The sequence below is a fragment of the Typopeltis vanoorti genome, chromosome 22 (assembly GCF_054136105.1).
Source record: "Typopeltis vanoorti isolate ZY-2024b chromosome 22, IOZ_Tvanoo_1.0, whole genome shotgun sequence".
Taxonomy (NCBI): Eukaryota; Metazoa; Arthropoda; class Arachnida; order Uropygi; family Thelyphonidae; genus Typopeltis; species Typopeltis vanoorti.
Window position 1 is genome coordinate 38,180,738 of NC_143570.1, and position 17,593 is coordinate 38,198,330.

Here is a 17,593-nt window from a genome sequence, read left to right on the forward strand (position 1 = left end):
AATTACTTTCCATTCTTCCAAAAGAACATTAGCAAGGTTGGTCATTGATGCCAGGCAATTCAACCTGGGCCACAATTGGCATTTCAATCCATTCCAAGTATTTGATGGGATTAAGATAAGGAATTCTGCAGGTCACTCAAGCTCAACACCAAGCTGAAAACCATTGCTGCACAGACCTCACTTTGTGGATGGGGCATTATCATGTTTATACAAAAAATGACCTCCAGAACTGTTGCCATAAAGTTGGAAGCACAGAATTATCTAGAATGTCATTAGAGGCTGCAGTGTTAACAGTCCCCATCATCAGAACCACAAGGCACAGCTGAAACCATGATGCCTTCTCCAATAGATTATACAAATTCAGGCAGGTAGCAGCATTCTCCTAGCATTTGCTAAAACCAGACCCATCTATCAAGATTGTCAGATGAATAAACATGATTCATCACGGAAGAGGAGGCATTTCCATTGCTCCAGAGTCCAATGGTGGTATAGCTGTTCTTCATATATGTAGCTATGAAAACTCATGTTGTTCAGCTCCTGATGAATAGTTGTGCTTGCAATGCTTTCAAGGGTATTTCAGAAATTGGTAATGAGCATTTCGACCAAGAAAAGGCAATTTCTTCACACCACATGATTCAGCGCTCAGCAGTCCCCACTTCATAATAATTTTCTCTTCATGATAACATTATTTATAGTTGATCAAGGCAGCTGTAGCAGGGCTAAAATTTCCAAAAATGAATTGTTGTAAAGTGGTATTCTATGATAGTGCCATGTCAAAAGTCACTGAGGTTCTTCAGTACAGCTTATTTTACTGTTAGCCTATGAAGACTGCAAGACCATATGCTTTTTATACCTCTATGGGCAATGGTTGTGATGTATATAGCCATATCCACTATTATGAAGTGGATATTTTTGATCACATAGCATATGTCCTAATAAGTTAATAGGAGTTCTATAAAATGTTTAGTTGTGCTTTATCCCTGTTTGGAGAACATTTCCTTTGAGTGAGTAATATTCCATGAAGGACTGGTTGGTTGGTTTATAATTTATTTGGCACAAAAACTACAAATGTCATACTGTGCCAAATTAAAGGTTACAACATTAGCATTTACAGAATTGTAAACAATATGTCTGTACCAGAATCTAGTTTCACAAAGCAGCATCTCTAGGTAAACAGAACTGCTGCAGAGGGCACAGCAACACACAAGGTCAGAGGTTATTACAGTTGTGCAAAAATAGTTAACATTATAAGTTAATACATAATATATGAAACACTAAACCAAGGAATGCAGTATCTACATATATGTAAAATTATAATAGATGCCTTTATAGCAGTACAAAAATAGGCAAAAAGGGATTATTATACAATATGATGGATGAAAATTAAATTTAGCAATGCAGTAGAAACAGAATTTAGAATACATATAAACAGAATTACTAGAAAGTACACAAATAGGTAAGATGTCCTACAGCGCTACATGATTATTCGAAAAATAAAGTAGTAAATAAGATGCATACACAAAATGTATGTTAAGTGATGCAGTATTTACATATAAACAAAATTTCTGCAGAGGTTTCAGCAATACATACATAGATAACTATAGATTAACATATGTATATACAAAACAAGTCAAGGAAAGCAGTGTCTACATCTAGTAAGATTACAACAAACATTATTATACTAATACTCTTAAAGAGTCAGAAAGGAATTATTATACAGCATTGATGCATAAAATTTAAGTTTAGCATTACAGTATTTGCATATTAACAAAATTACAGCAGGGTGATACAAATATACAAGATCAAGGCCCATGGTAATACATAATTAGTCAGATTTAACCTAATGACTAATATATATGTATAAAAGTTAAGCAAAAAAAAAAAGTATTTACATATAAACAAATTTATGGTAGTATGTGTTTGTACAAATTAATTCTTTCTAAAAAATTAAAAACATCATGCAATTTGTCTGAGTCTGCTAGCATTTCACTGAGTGTACATGGCTTGGTTAGATAGGTAAAAATTTCATTCCTCTCTTGTGCAAATTTTTGACAATCTACCAGAATATGATGAAGAGTGAGATGTGTGTTGCATTTTTCACATATGGGAGGGTCATCAGCTCTCAGTAAATGAGAATGTGTAAGGTGACTGTGACCTATGCGGAGCCTAGCAAGGACAACCTCCTCCCTTCTCTTTGTACGTTGACTAGAATGCCAGTGTTTAATTTCAGGTTTAATGTTATATAATTTGTTTGTTGATGTTTCTTGCCATGTTAACTCCCACTGAGCAATTAGCTTTGATCTTATAAGTTGTCAGTAGTCTGTATATGGAACTGTCAAATAGTAAGTGGAGAAGGTATGGGCTGATTTAGCAGAACTAGATTCCCAGTTCATCTGGGAATCCAGTTCTGTTTTGATGTTTCGAAGAAACATCGAAAATAAGGATTTTCATTTTGTGAAGCAGGTGTAGCACTTCATAAAGTACTGGATGAGGATTATATATAGGAGAGGAGATAGCCTGTAAAGAGCTCAATGATCTATATAAATTATACACTTTTGGTAACAGTTTTCTTTTATAAGCACAAGCAAGCTGAATGGCATGTAACTCTGCTGTATAATTACTGCAGTCTGGTGGGATCTGATTTGAGATAATAATGTCAGGAAGCACAGCCAACAGAGGTGTTAGTTCTTGAATCATCAGTATAGATGGGTAAGAAATCACCGTGTGCTGCTCTGTGTGCATTAAACAATTGCAGGTAAATGGATGATGGGTATAAGATTTCTGTAGTTGACAAAGTGAGAGGTTGTAGGATGGTGTGAAACCTGCCATGGAGGAATGCTGTTATGTTTAGTGTAGCTAATGTTGTCAACATTTATACTAACAGCTTACACAGTTTCTTTAATACACATACCAAAAGGATGTATAGCAGTTTGATGTGTGTGATATTGAGCTTCCCAATGCAGAGAGAAGATACTATTCCATGTAGGGTGATCTGAGAGAGATTTTATTTTTCGAGCGTAATTAAGAGACAACTGTTTCCGTCGAAGTGATAGAGCAGGTTCATTTGCTTCTACATAGAGACTTGGAATGGGCGAGATACGAAAGGCACCAGTAACCATCCGTATACTCTGATGATCGATGGAATCCAACCATCGTAGTCTACTCTGTCTTGCCAAACCATAGGCTTGGGACCCATAATCCAGCTTTGAATGTATAAGTGCACGATAAAGATGGAGCAATGAAGCTCGATCAGCACCCCACTCAGAAGAGGATAGAGTGCGAAGGAGGTTCAAAGTTCTTTTGCACTTTTCTCTTAGTTGATGAATGTGTGCTAGAAATGTGAGTTTTCTGTCAAAAACGAGTTCCCAAGAACTTGGTTTCTGTAGTTACTGGAATAACAGTAGGTCCCATTCTTAGTTCAGGATCTGGGTGATGAGTGCGTTTTCGACAGAAGTGTACACAGACACTTTTTTCTGTTGAAAACCTAAACCCACAGAGAGACATGATCAATTGCTTGCTGAAGTTGTCTTTCAATTACCCTCATGTTACGTGAGTGACAGTATATTGTAAAGTCATCAACATATAGAGCATTGTCTACAGTGGGAGGAAGCTGTTCAATGATCGAGTTGATTTTAATAGCAAAAAGGGTTACACTTAAGACAGCCTTGGGGAACACCTTGTTCTTGAAGATATGGTCGAGATAGCATATTTCCCACTCTGACGTGGAAAGTTCGTCTGGACAGAAAGTTTTTAATAAATATAGGGAGGTGTCCTTTGAGACCTAGGTTATAGAGGTCTTTTAATATGCCATATCTCCAGGTTCTGTCATAAGCTTTTTCCATGTCAAAAAAAAACCGAGACGAGATGTTCTTGCTTCAGAAATGCATCTCTTATACAAGTTTCTAACCGAACTAAATGGTCTAAAGTTGATCGATGTCTACAGAAACCACATTGTGTATTGGAAAGAAGACTGTTGCTTTCTAAATACCAGAGAAGTCTGGCCTTAACCATTTTCTCTAGTATCTTACAAAGACAGCTGGTCAGAGCAATGGGTCGAGAATTATTTGCTTGTGTTGGATCTTTTCCTGGTTTTGGGATAGCAATGACAATTGACTTATGCCAAGAATTTGGAAACTCTTCTTCTGCAAGTATTCTATTGTATAATAAGAGAAGAAGATCCATAGAAGATGATGGTAGATGTTTTATCATTTCATAATGGATGTCATCAGGTCCTACTGCACTAGGGTGAGATTGTAGGAGAGCTCTTTTTAATTCCTCCTTGACAAATGGCTGAAGAACGTTGGTAGAAAAATTAAGCCTCTGTTTCTCTTGCTGCTCTTTCAGTATTAAAAATTCCGGAGAATATGAAGCTGTTGCTGAGATTTTCGCAAAAGTTTCTCCCAAAGTATCTGCAATAGCTTTGGGATCAGCAAAAACACTTCCCTTATAGTCTAAGGTGGACAAAAAATGTGCCATGAAGGAGAAGTCATTAAATAAAAAGAATCAGAACTGTAAAAACATCACTGATTTTTTGGAAAATATTTGTTACATTACAATGGCCCTTGTTACATATACTCTGTGTTTCCTTAAAAGTTGAAAAAAAAAAAAAAAAAAAAGATTGTTTAAAAATTTATTTTTTATTTACAAAAAATTTTATTTTGTCCCATCTGTAACTACTCACACTAGCAAAATCTACTTGGTAGAGGTGAGCATATTCATTGAGCCCTAATCATATCCTATATTCTGTGCATAAATGAATGGATTTTTATAGAATAAAGGTAAACTCAAGATACAAAAGAAATCCATTAAAAACCTCCCCTAATCCTCCCTTTGCATGTTAGGCTCAATGGCCTGTCATGACCAAGTAACTTGCCCTCATAAAACAATGCTATAATGGAAATAAAGTTTATTTGCATTATCTGCTGTAAAATGAGTACTTTCTGGTCAATTTCTTTCTCTCTCTCTCAATTTTTGCAAGAGGAAAAACTTGCATTTTCTGCCGAGTATTCAGGAGGGGAAACTCTGCCACTTCTATGGAACTCACCTTTAGCTGCAAAATGAAATATATTATTATTATACAGGCACCTCCATGGAGTTCGAAGCCTCATAGCAGGAGACCCAGTCTACCCACACAATCTATCAAGCCTCTCCTCCTTCAATTGATTAATAGACAAAGCACTCAAAACTGACTCTGGAAACCCATTCCACTCTTTCACAACTCTCCAAGCAAAAAATCTAGTCCCCACACCTCTACTAACCACACTTTTATTCAACTTCCAGGGATGACCCCTTGTTCTGGTTCTGAAACATTTCCCCTGCATCTATCCTATAAAACCCTTTAAGCAACTTAAATGTTTCTGTCATATCTTCTGTTTTTCTCCTATCAACCAACTTCTGCAATCCACACACCTTTAATCTATCCTCATAGGGAACATTCAACAGGCCACTCACCATCTTGGTCACTTGCTCTGAATTCTCTCCACTGCTTCCTCATCTCCAAGAAACCCAGGGGATCAGACTTCAGCACAGTAATCCAGATGTGGGCATATCAAAGCCTTATAAAGAAGAATAACAACTTCTTTGCAACCTTAGCAATATGTCCTGCCACCCCCCCAAATCTCTAGCTTCATCTATTTCCTTAAGTACAGTACCATCAATGTGATACATGGCTTATAATCTATTAATCCCAAAATGCATTACTTGACATTTCTCCACATTAAACTGACACCCATTAACTTTTTCCCATACTGACAGCCTATTTAAATCATCCTGCAAGCTCTCCACATCACCTTGATTAACTATTACTCTATAATTTCGCATCACCACAAACAATTGAATATTTCCTTTCAGGTTATTTCCTAGGTCATTTATGTACAAATTAAACAGCAATGGTCCCAACACTGAACCTTGCAGCACACCACTAGTCATCTGTTTATGCCTTAATTCTGCCCCTCTAGATACCACTTTTTGATATCTGTCCAACAGCCACCCTCTTTTCCACTTAACCATTGTCATATCCATTCGATTTATTCTAATTTGTTTAACATAGTTCCATGTGGTATTCTGTCAAATGACCGCAAAATTCAGCAGAATCATCGTGTAGACATTTCCTTTATCCAACTCAGCTGTTACTCTATTATAAAAAGTTAGTAAATTACTAAAGAATGACCAACCCTTCACAAAGCCATGTTGACCCTCTCATACAATATCATATTTTTATCTAACCATTCTTGAATTCTCTTTTTTATCAATTTTTCTAGTACTTTTGTCACCACATCACCAGAGGTGAAACTTAAATTAAAGAGCCTAGTCAAAGGCATTGCCAGTTCCCTTGCACATTCTTGCAAAATCCTAGCTGATATTCCATCTAATCCCATATCTGTATTTACGCTGAGATTCTGCAATATCCTAAGAACCTTCAATTCACCTACCTCTATTCCCACATTACTGCCTATCACATAGGTTGAAGCAGTAACCTCACTAAGATAATATACCCTTGCAAAGTGGTCACTCATAATTCAACTATTTTATCCACTTATGTCTTCTTGTGACCAACATCATCACTTATTAAGGTTAAGCTTCCATAGTCATTCTTCCTCTTACTTGCCAAATAATGAAAGAACGCTTTGGGATTTCCTTTGGCCTGCTTAGCTAGATTTTTCTCGTAATCTGATTTGGCCTTCCTTTTCATGCTGGTCACCTTTCTCTTTATATACCCTCCACAGTATTATCTTCTTCAGCTCAAGCTTAATGATATTACTCATCCATCTAACTCCTACCCAATTAACCCTCCTTACCCTAGGTATACAATTTAATACTGCTTCCTCTAGATGATCCTTAGTTGTATCCAATGCACTATTAATATCTTTACCCTGCAGTTTTAAACCATGGTACAGATTTAAGTTTCTTCCTAAGCATGTAATATTTACATGCCTAGTAGTTCCAAAAATACCTCTTCTTGATAGAATATTTCTCATGTTTTACAATCTCCCAAGTCAAAATACATGGTCATCACTTTCACCAATTGGAGGCAATATTGTTACCTTCACAATTAAGGTTTTGGATAGATCAGAGCTATCCAAAACCTTGGTTATGGATAGCTCTTCTGATCCTATGACCAGGTCCAATACTCTCCCACCCCTAGTCCCCTCCATCACATGCTGCCTTAAGTAATTATCTCTCAGCAGGTGTATAAATTTTATTTCCTTCCTCTTTCAGATGACCTCCAGAATTTTTATGCTGCTTTTCCATGGTCAGATTACTGCTTTATCTTTCATGATCAAACACCTGCACTGAACTAGTAACTGAAATAATCCTCACTGGAATGAGAGCCTTTGTTCCCCACTCCACTGAAAACCGTATCCAAGCCCTGGTTCTGGCAGTCGAGCCATCTGGTCCTTTGTTAAGGATATTGGGCATAAGTTCTGACCTTCCAAGGAAAAAGTTAACCTCCTGGTATCAGATTTTTCCATTGTCAAAAGAATATCAGAAATATCCTCACTAATCTTGCTACTAATAAGGATCTTGGTCCAGATGGTATTCCTCCAGTTGTGCTCCAGAATTAACACATATCCTGTATTGTCTATATAAACTTTCATATTCTATCTACCCAACAGCATCGATGCAAGCTCACATCCAGCCTGTACCCAAAAAAGGAGACATAAGTCAGCCATCTAACTATCACCCCCATTGATCTCATCTCAGTGCTTTCACAAAATGTCTTGCCTTACTTTTTGGAAACTCCTCATACTATTACAAATGTGGTGAGTTAGGGAAACTATGCAGATGTACATGCCTTCAGTTGTATCAAAACAATTAAGTCAGTAGTCAACAAGCTGTGATCAAATTTGTCTGTTCATGTTTGTTGCTTTCAGCAGAAAAATGAATGGTATTTAGAAGAGTGCATCAAACACAAGTTTTGTGCTAAGTTGAGCAAAAACATAAGTTAAACTAGACATGTTAAGAGTGGTTTATGGTGATGATGTGAAAAAAGTCTAGCATATTTGAATGGCATAAGAGGCAAAACTGGGTGACCACAAACTCATTGAACACGCGAAAATGCAGAAAGAATGTAGCAATTAGTTCAGTCTAACAGACCAAGTATATGGCTAAGCAGACAATGAGTAAGATTTAGACAGATGATTTAAGAATGAGAAGTTTCTGCAAATATGGTTTTGTTAATTTTGAGTAAAGATTAAAAGCAGTGGCACTTCATGTTTGTTCTGATCGTTCTTCTGTTTATCATAGTTATTACTAGTGATGAAACTTGGTGCTTTCAGTATGACCATGAAACAAAATGCCAAAGCGTGCAATGGAAACATCTTCATCAAGACCAAAAACAATGCTTGTTTTGTTTTTTTTGATCATAAGGACATCGTTCACTTTGAATACACTAAACAAGCACAAACAATGAACCAACATTGCTATTTGCAAGTACTAGCAAGGTTATGAAACAGAGAAGTAAAGTTTGGCTGAGCAATTCGATCCATCATGACAATGCTTCCTGCACAAGATGCAATAGCTGTTCATGAGTTTTTAGCTGAAAATTTCAATCACAACATTGCACCATCTTCCATATTCACTAGACTTAGCCCCTTGCAACTTTTGGCTGCAAAAATTGAAAAATGCCTAGAAAGGATGCAGATTTTCTGATGTCCAGTGTCATATGGTCAGTGATAATAAGCGTTCAGACGACAAGTTCTAGAAATGTTTTGAACAATGGTAGCATCATTTATGTGCACAAAGGGATTACTTCAAACTGGATAGCCACTAGTCTAAAGGTAAACAAATATAGTTTTTACATGTGCATTATGGGAATTTGATTGTCACATCTCTAATAGCCTTCATGAGGTTAAAGAAAATTATGAAAACTGAAGAAAAGAAGGTAAAAATATATAGTAAAAACTATTACCTGGCATTTCTAATGAACTCTAGGCCCTATAATAAATTTTATATACAAGTGGAAGTACATGGTTAGTAAAATTAATGAGCTACTGGTTAAAGAATTCCTTTCTTGCTCATGATTAAAAATTGCTTTAAACCAGCAGCTTTTTAAGGGCCTTATACATTACCTATTATATTAAAGCTAACAAGAGGAACAACAACAAAAAAAATTATATATATATATATATTAATTTTAAATATACAAGATTTATACAGAATGCAAATAAATTATCACAATGGTTTATTATTATTATTGTTTTTAAAATAACTTGATACCTGACCAATACTTAAAGCAGAAGGTTCATCAGGTTGCTGTGAGAGACGTAATTGCAAACATGCATGCACAACATCCAAAGGCACCCGTAAAAGAAACAGAAATGGCCTATAAAAGGTTGGAAGCCCAATTTGCTGAAAGATATCAGACCACACACCATATGTTGCTAATTCTTCAGTGCAATCTTTATTCAGAGGTGGAAAGGTATCAGATGTTTCGCTAGCTGGCAAAGTATCTATGACTACCTAGAAGGAATAAATTAAAATGGATAAGAATATTTATATTTTATTTTTCATTCTGAATAAACTTACCTAATCAATTCTTTCCTAATAATTTATATTCCTTGTTAACTAGTATAGCAATGGCTTCTGAAGAACAAAATTTGACACATGAATCCTATAGAATAATGAAAACACTTATCTGAATTGCTAAAGTTGCAAATTTCATGAGCAAACATAGAATAATATGCATGCAATAAAGCTAAATTGAACCAGATAAGATTAGATATGAGACTAGTGAGTTGGATAGCTGACTGGATGTCAGCTATCAGCAGGTTGTGTACGGAGGAGTAGTATCCCAAAAGAGGAAGGTTACTAGCAGAGTGATCTGTTTTGGGACCATCATTGTTTAACATTAGGACAGGCTTAACTTGAGATGTACTGCTATTTGCCAATGATGCAAGGTTGAACTATGAGAAGTTAGAATAGATGTTGTGGCCTTGCAGGAGGATATGAGACCATGAGTTTTCAGTTTAATGTTGCAAAGTACAAGGTCATGAAATTTGGAAGGCAAGGTTGATGAGATGCAGAGTATACAATTAATGGAGAAATTCTGAAGGAGGTGGAGGAGATGAGAGCTCTGAGAGACTAAGTTCAGGAGTCACATCGATAAAATTTTAAGAACATCACAATGTATTATGGCAATAGTGAGGAGGACGTTGACATACAGAAGCAAAAAAACATGATTCCTTGTATAAGGCTTTGATCAGGTTACATATGGACTACTGTGGACAGATTTGGTCTGACTTTTTTCCTAGGAGGATGAAGGTGTATTGGAGAGGATCCAGAGAAGGTTTACTAAATTAATGTCAGGTCTATGGGAATGTCATATACAAGGAGACATTGAGGGAATTCAACTTAGTCTTGTGAATAGAAGAATAGTGTGTGTGTGTGTGTGTGTGTGTGTGTGTGTGTGTGTGAGGGGGGGGGGATATGATTGAGACATATAAGTTGGTGAGGGATTGTTACCAGAACGCTGCCATCTTGCATATCTGGAATATGGCAGAATTCTCTGGTTCTATGATAGGTATCCTTAGCATGGTCAACAAGCTGAGTAGCTATATGTTCTTTTCTTTCATGTGAATCCAACCCATGAAAGGTTGTAAAACCTATTGCAGGAAGTGCTAAGGGTAAGATAATCTTGTTCTCTTGGTCTAGAGTAAACAGAACTTTTTCAAGTACTTCCAGACTCCAATAACTGGGTAGTGGGTAGTTCCAGACTACATAGCAAAAATCATTCTCACCAAAGACTCACAAATATTCATGCCACAACAGGAAAAATATTATCCACACAGCTAATCAGCCTTGCATGCCTTTACATTCTGAGATCCTAATGTTATTAGCTCCACCAGTCTGACTGTAATCCAGATTATTCAGTTCCAATTACCAGAAATATTCAGTTGTTTGCTGATAATGCAAAATTAGGTAGAGTAATAGTTAATATCAAAGTGATGTGAAGAGCTTGCAGTGCAATTTAAATAGGCTGTCAGTATGGACAAAAGATAATGAGTGCCAGATTATTGTGGAGAAATGTAAAGTTATGCAGTTTGGGATAAATAGATTACAAGCTGTGTACTACATTAATGGAAATGTACTCCAGGAAATAGATGAAGCTAGAGATTTAGGAGTGATGGTAGACAGAGAGTTAAAGTTTAGAGGATATATCGCTAAGGCTGCTTAAGTAGCACATAAGATTACTTTGCTATTCAAGAACACACTAACAAGTAGAGATAAGGAAGTTGTTATTCCACTTTATAAGGCCTTGATACATCCACATCAGGATTACTGTGCTCAGGTGTAGTCTCCTGGGTTTCTTGGGGGATAAGGAAGTGGTGGAGAAGATTCAGAGGCAAGCAAAAAAAAATGATGAGTGGTCTGTGGAATGTTCCCAATGAGGATAGATTGAGGGTGTGTAGATTGCAGAAGTTGGTTGATAGCAGAAAAGAGGGAATATGATAGAAACATTTAAGTTATTTAAAGGGTTGGAGAGTTGTGAATGAGTTGCCAATTAATGGGATCTTTAATTGGCAACTGATTAATGAGTACTTTGTCTATTAATGGGATCAAGGAGAAGTATGATAGATTGTGTGGATAGTTTGGGTCTCCAGCAATGATTTCTGTTTTCAATAATAATAATTACAATTCAGGACACTTGGTAAATCTAGGTAGCTCTAAGGGATTGCAATAGAGACAACACGTTGAAGACTGTTTTTAGGAATCATAAAATTGAAAAAAAAAAGCTATCTTACTTCACATAAGTAAATATATATCAAAGACTTCAACAATGTTCCAACATAAAAATGTACACAAATTCACATGGAGAGGAGAAGCAAGGAATAAGAAAAGTCTCATTGACTATGTTATTGTAGATAGTGATATTTTCTCTCTGGTGCAGGACACCAGAGTATACAGAGGATTTGAAATCGGAAGTGATCACTATATAGTCTTGAGCAGGATAAAATTGAATTTCATATTGGAAAAAAAAAAAAAAAGGAACATATAAGAAAGCTTTGAAGCAACTAAAAGTTGAGCAGCTCTCAGATATGAACTGTAGACTAAAATGCACAAACATTATTCAAGAAAAAAATGAAAGAGTTTGAGAACAGGAACCAAACCTCGGAGATTCAGTGGCAAACCCTGAAGAAAACACCGATTGATTCAGCCAGAGAGGTATGTGGTGAGGTTGTATGCAAGGATAGAAAAATCAGAATTCCATGGTGGACACAGGAAGTTAAAGAGGCAGTAAAGGAAAAGAAGAAAGCATATCAAAAGTTCCTGTCAAATAAGTCAGCTTGTGCTCTTAGAGAATACAGAGACAAATGTACGAAATTAAACACTGTCATAGTGGTTGACATGGTGGAGGTTGTTGAAGAAGCTCAGAAATGGAGGAAAGAGTGCTGTAAAAGGAATTAGAGATGATAAAGGTGACATGAAAACTGGAGAAAAAAAGATATCCTTGAAGTATGGAGTAATTACTTCGGAAAATAGCTAAATGAAACAAGCAGTGATAGCACGGTGGTAAAAACACTCAACAGGCATACAGTCAGGAATACATATCCATACTTAGTAGAAAAAGCAATCAAAGGCCTGAAATGTGGAAAGGCAACAGGAGTAGATGATATTCGACTAGAAATGCTCAAGTATGGAGGTATAAAAGTCTTACAGTGGCTGCACTGCATAGTTCAGAAGAACTGGACAGAGGGACAAATTCCGGATGATTGGAGTAGAGCTCTCATAGTACTCATATATAAAAAAAGCAAATGAAACTGAATGTGAGAATTACAGAGGTATTTCTCTACTGAGTATGAAAAACGGTTTAGAAGGATTGTGGAAGAAAAGCTTGGTGAAGAACAAGCTGGATTCAGGCCAAATAGAGGCTGTCAGGATTAGATCTTCAGTTTACGACAAATAGTTGAGAAATCATGGGAATATAACAAAGATCTGTATTTAAGTTTTGTAGATCTGGAAAATGTATATGACAACGTGCCAAGAGAGAAGCTTTCATCAGGTTTCATCAAAGGGTTGAATTGTTTATTAAATGAAGTAGAGCTCTCATATCTATAAAGAGAATAGAATAAAACTATGCAAGAAATACATAGGAAAAGTCTGCACGAATAAGATTTTATATCTTTGATTCTATTACTAATAGAATTTTTTTCCAAGGTGCCTCGGATGTAGGGAATGGTGATGGATTTAGAGTAATCCTTGTTGTGAAGGGGGGGGGGGGTAATTTGTTGTGTTTGTTGGCACCTTGGAAAAAATTACCAAAATCTTAAAAAAAACACGACTTTACCTCCTGTTACAAACCATACAGAAAATTGGCACCTAGACCTACCTGGTGTACACCAGGTCCCTTGCAGCTGTAAAACTGTTTTATTTTGGCCAAACAGCGAATATCAGAATTTCGGAACACAAGGACTATATCCGGTTTCACAAGTACAGCCACTCTGGTCTTGCAGACTATGCTCTGGATACATGCCACAGAATACGGTGGAAGAAAACTACAGTAATACACCGTTGCAAATACAAATTCGAAAGACTATTCATGGAATCAGCCTCAGCCCTAAGAAACTCTCCAAACCTCAATAAATTTGGATGCATGAGACTGCCCCAAATTTGGGAGGCTTATATCAGCAGACCTTCAGTCAAGAACACCTACTTAGCCCAGTAGGGGGTACCATCAGGACTTTTAGGAGAACAATAGCTTCATCACTTCATTCTCAGTTACCGTGTGGTAGTGCCTTTTTTGTAAGTTCCTTTTGAAGATGGCAACGTGACGTTGCCAAAATATCGGAAATATTTATTAAAGTGTAATTTAATTTATATTCTTATCTACGTTGTCAATTTCTTAAGTGATTTAGTAATGCATAAACATATAAGCTTGTCTACAAGAATGTTTGATTCTAGTTAGGTGACGAACTTTTTCTAGATTTTCATTTTTTCATGCCAATTCCATAATAAACTTTGGTGCAGGTAAGTAGGGTTATCCCATTCCTCTGCGAAGAAACTCCCCCCCCCACAATTATTCAGAAGTTGATTACAGACCACATGAGTACATACAATAAATAAATAAAGAAAACTAGTTAGTTACTAGTTCTCATATCTGGCAGGTCATGGGAATGCACTACATAGGCAAGAAAGGGAGAGACCAGCTGTTAACTCTTTTTTTTTTGGAAAATAATGGTATTAAAGAATTTATTATTTATAATATGAATTAGACAAAACATTACTAACCTTTGCAGGTATATCTGTGCAGGATGCTGATAATGGTCTTTTCAGAGCAGCATGAACTCTATACAACACTGGTCTCAGAATCCCAGACAGCTGAGAATATATGTATCTAAGGCCTTTGTGTCTAAGAGATTTATCCACATATCGTCGATAAACTGATGTCCTGAAGGTACTACTGTGACAGTTATCAAACTCTTTTAGTAAATGGGTATTATGTTTACATGAAGAGGTAGGCAAATTTTCAAAAGGACTTCCTCCTTGAAAATCTGGTGACTGAGGAATTGAATTTTTGCTATGATCACTTCTATCAGAACTGCTGCTGCTAGGACTGTTCATTTCTGAAGGAACATTCATAAAATGAACAATTTTAGTTGTAATATGTTTCTTATCCTGCACTTCATTTTTATTGTTTACCTCACTATTAATCTGCTGGTGAACCTTAGGACTGTAACATGGCCAAGCTTCTTTCAGTCTGTCTTTGATGCCAAATAGTTTTGCCAGAAGGTCAATTTTTTGATGCAAATCTCTTGTGATATTCATCCATAAATTTAATGTTTTTATTCTAGCTTCAAATTCTTCTGTATTGTATTGTGGATATTCCTGACCTAGAACATTAGTGCATGGAAAGAAGTGTTCAATTTCATCTACTTTGTTTAATATATACAATACTTGTTCCATTGCTTCTGTTTCTTTGTTTATGCAATTTTGACAAAGCTTACTTAATGTATCACTGCATTCACATGAATCGTCTTCAGGATTACCTAACAAATAAGAACCTGAAAGAGTTTCCTGCGTAAGTAATGCAGGTACACAATTATATCTTTCTTCATTTATATGTTCACCACCTAGCATATCTGTTTGTGCCTTCTCAAGCGATTCAACAATGCTCTGAATTGTTTTGGTTGTTTCCTTTTCATCACTGAATTTTCTTTGTAGAGTTAAGCAATCAAGTGACTCCATTTGGGCTTCATTACAGCCTGCAGAAATTTCATCAGGTAACATCGCTTTGTTTGCCTCCATTTCTAAAATTTTTACACATTTGCAATTTTGAATACAGATAGTTTCTCCACTGCTATCTGATGGTGAATGTAGATTGCTTTTATGTGTAGCACACATAGTATCCTGTTTATCATCATAAATATCTCTAGCTTTATCCTGGATGCAGAAATTTAAAACTTCTTTCAATATTTGTGGAATACTATTACGATGTTCTTGAATAAAATGTTCCTGTTCCTTTACTGAACATCCATTATGCCATGCTAACAACTCAAGCCAAAGGAGATTCTTCCGTTCTTTAGGTGGAAGTTGTTCTTCAGAACTATCCTGAAAAATTTTTAAGATAATGTAAATAGTCCCCAAAATATAATTGAAATTGTAAATTAAAATATGTTTTTTTACACAGATAATTCTGCATATTTTTATGCCAAAGTTATATAATGGTTTACTAATTAATTAGCACACACATTCTCTTTATCAGGTTTGGGGACAATATACTTAATTTCACCTTGGACCAACATTTAAGACTACTGGAATACTGTTATCTGTAAATAAAACTGGCTTACATTTAGGTTATTAAATATTTTGAGTAACACAATCTCATTAAGAACAGTGATATGTGAAAGTATATTACTTGTAAACTGTCTTATTAATGCTGAGCTTGAAAAAGCAATTTCCTATAAATTTAGGAACATCTCTTAAAATACACAATTAAAGGTTGTTTCTGGATAATTGATTATGGAATTAATAATTTAGATTCAATTTCTTTTAGTTGTAATGAAATTCTGTCTCCCTTCATCATATCAAGTCTCAAGGCAGTGATTATGATTTTCAAAAGCTTTCCACTTATTTTTTACAAAAGAAATTAAACTAGTTTTTTACAATAATTAAAAACAAAGCATATATTTATTACTTGTCTTTAAAACTTGGTATGAAAAATCATGAAATGTTAAATTTATTAGAAAAAACAGATTTTATTATCAAATTTCTAATATGAATCCTCAAGGGAAGAAGCAGAAAAGATTAATTATTTTATGATGTATTTGTTAACATTTTTTCAATGTCCCATGCATTGTTTTGCAATATACAAATACAGTATACACACACAAAATTATTTCCAACATTTGAATGTAAATTTATTATTTAGTCATTCTATTATAGTTAGCATATACCTATGAGTACAGATATGTAACCTGAATATCTGCATTTACTGACAAATCCTAATATGTAAAAAATTAAACTAGAAACTGCAAATAGTAACATACATTACCCAATGACGAGTTTTATAATGTGAGTGTATTGATGCCCCCTTACGCTCAAACCAAAATGACTACATTATAATTTTAGTATACAGAGTTAACTGATAAATATAATGGCAAGATGCTTAATTCTTGTAAGCAATGTACAAATACATTAACAACTAGTAACTCATAAAATGATATATAATGTAAATTGCTGCTTGGATGGCTGAGTAGATAGTATCTCTGCACTGTCACCAATAGGATATGGGAACATCCCACTATGGCACTGATGTTTGCGTAAGTCTTCATGCGTTAATGATTCCCCCCCCCATGATGCCTGCCATCTTCTTTACTAGAAACCTGAAGTGGTTTTGAGTAAGAACCATGTCTTTTCACTAGAAAGGGTTCTCCAATTATGTAACCTTTAACTTATTTATAGTACTAATGTGTTTTAAATTTCCCAACCCTATGAAGTGATTATCATAAAAAAAATAGAGCCAGGAGTACAATCATCCTGCATTACAGGAAACAGTATGACCACCAGTCAAGATTAAGATACACTTTACAGTCCCTCTTCAAAGTTAAACTATACACTCATGAAAAATAATTCATTATGGATTTTAGTACTTGTATAATATTTATTTAACACAGGATTTTCCCCGTAGTATCAAGAGAATCTTAAACATAATCAAATTAAACAAGCATAAAAGAAACCAGAAGGCTCAGCAATGAAAACAGGTGAGCCACACGTACATCATACAGAATGACACGTTCTGTACGTTAGGATCGTAATTATACAAAATTAAATAAGAAACAAAATACTAATTCATTAAAAAATACTACTGCCTATGGAATGTGTGGATAAGTAGCATTTTCCAGATAATTCCAGTCTATCATTTCTGTTTAGATTTATATGGTGAAGCAAGGTTTCCCAACTTTCGTTGTATAAGCATTCCATAGGATAATTACGTTTGTAAAGGCCCTTAATCCTCCTCCAAAGTATTCAATGTTTGGTGGAGATAGCATGTTCTGCTGAAGATATTTCGAAGGTCTGGAAGTTAGTTATTCTGAAAGAAGGTAGTTACTTTGAAAGACTTAAAATGAAATAAGTGACAGAAAATATTTACAAA

General features: G+C 35.5%; 1 protein-coding gene across 1 annotated transcript in view; it reads right to left on the reverse strand.

The window, feature by feature from the left end:
• LOC150094331 (mitogen-activated protein kinase kinase kinase 4-like) overlaps positions 1–17,593 on the reverse strand; it is a 172,769-nt gene that overhangs the window by 115,606 nt on the left and 39,570 nt on the right. Inside the window, exons 4-5 of the mRNA XM_090412440.1 lie at positions 14,230–15,549; positions 9,220–9,462 (exon numbers count right to left, since the gene is read on the reverse strand). Of these exons, the coding sequence (XP_090268566.1) occupies positions 9,220–9,462; positions 14,230–15,549 (1,563 nt within the window). The remainder of the gene's footprint in view (positions 1–9,219; positions 9,463–14,229; positions 15,550–17,593) is intronic.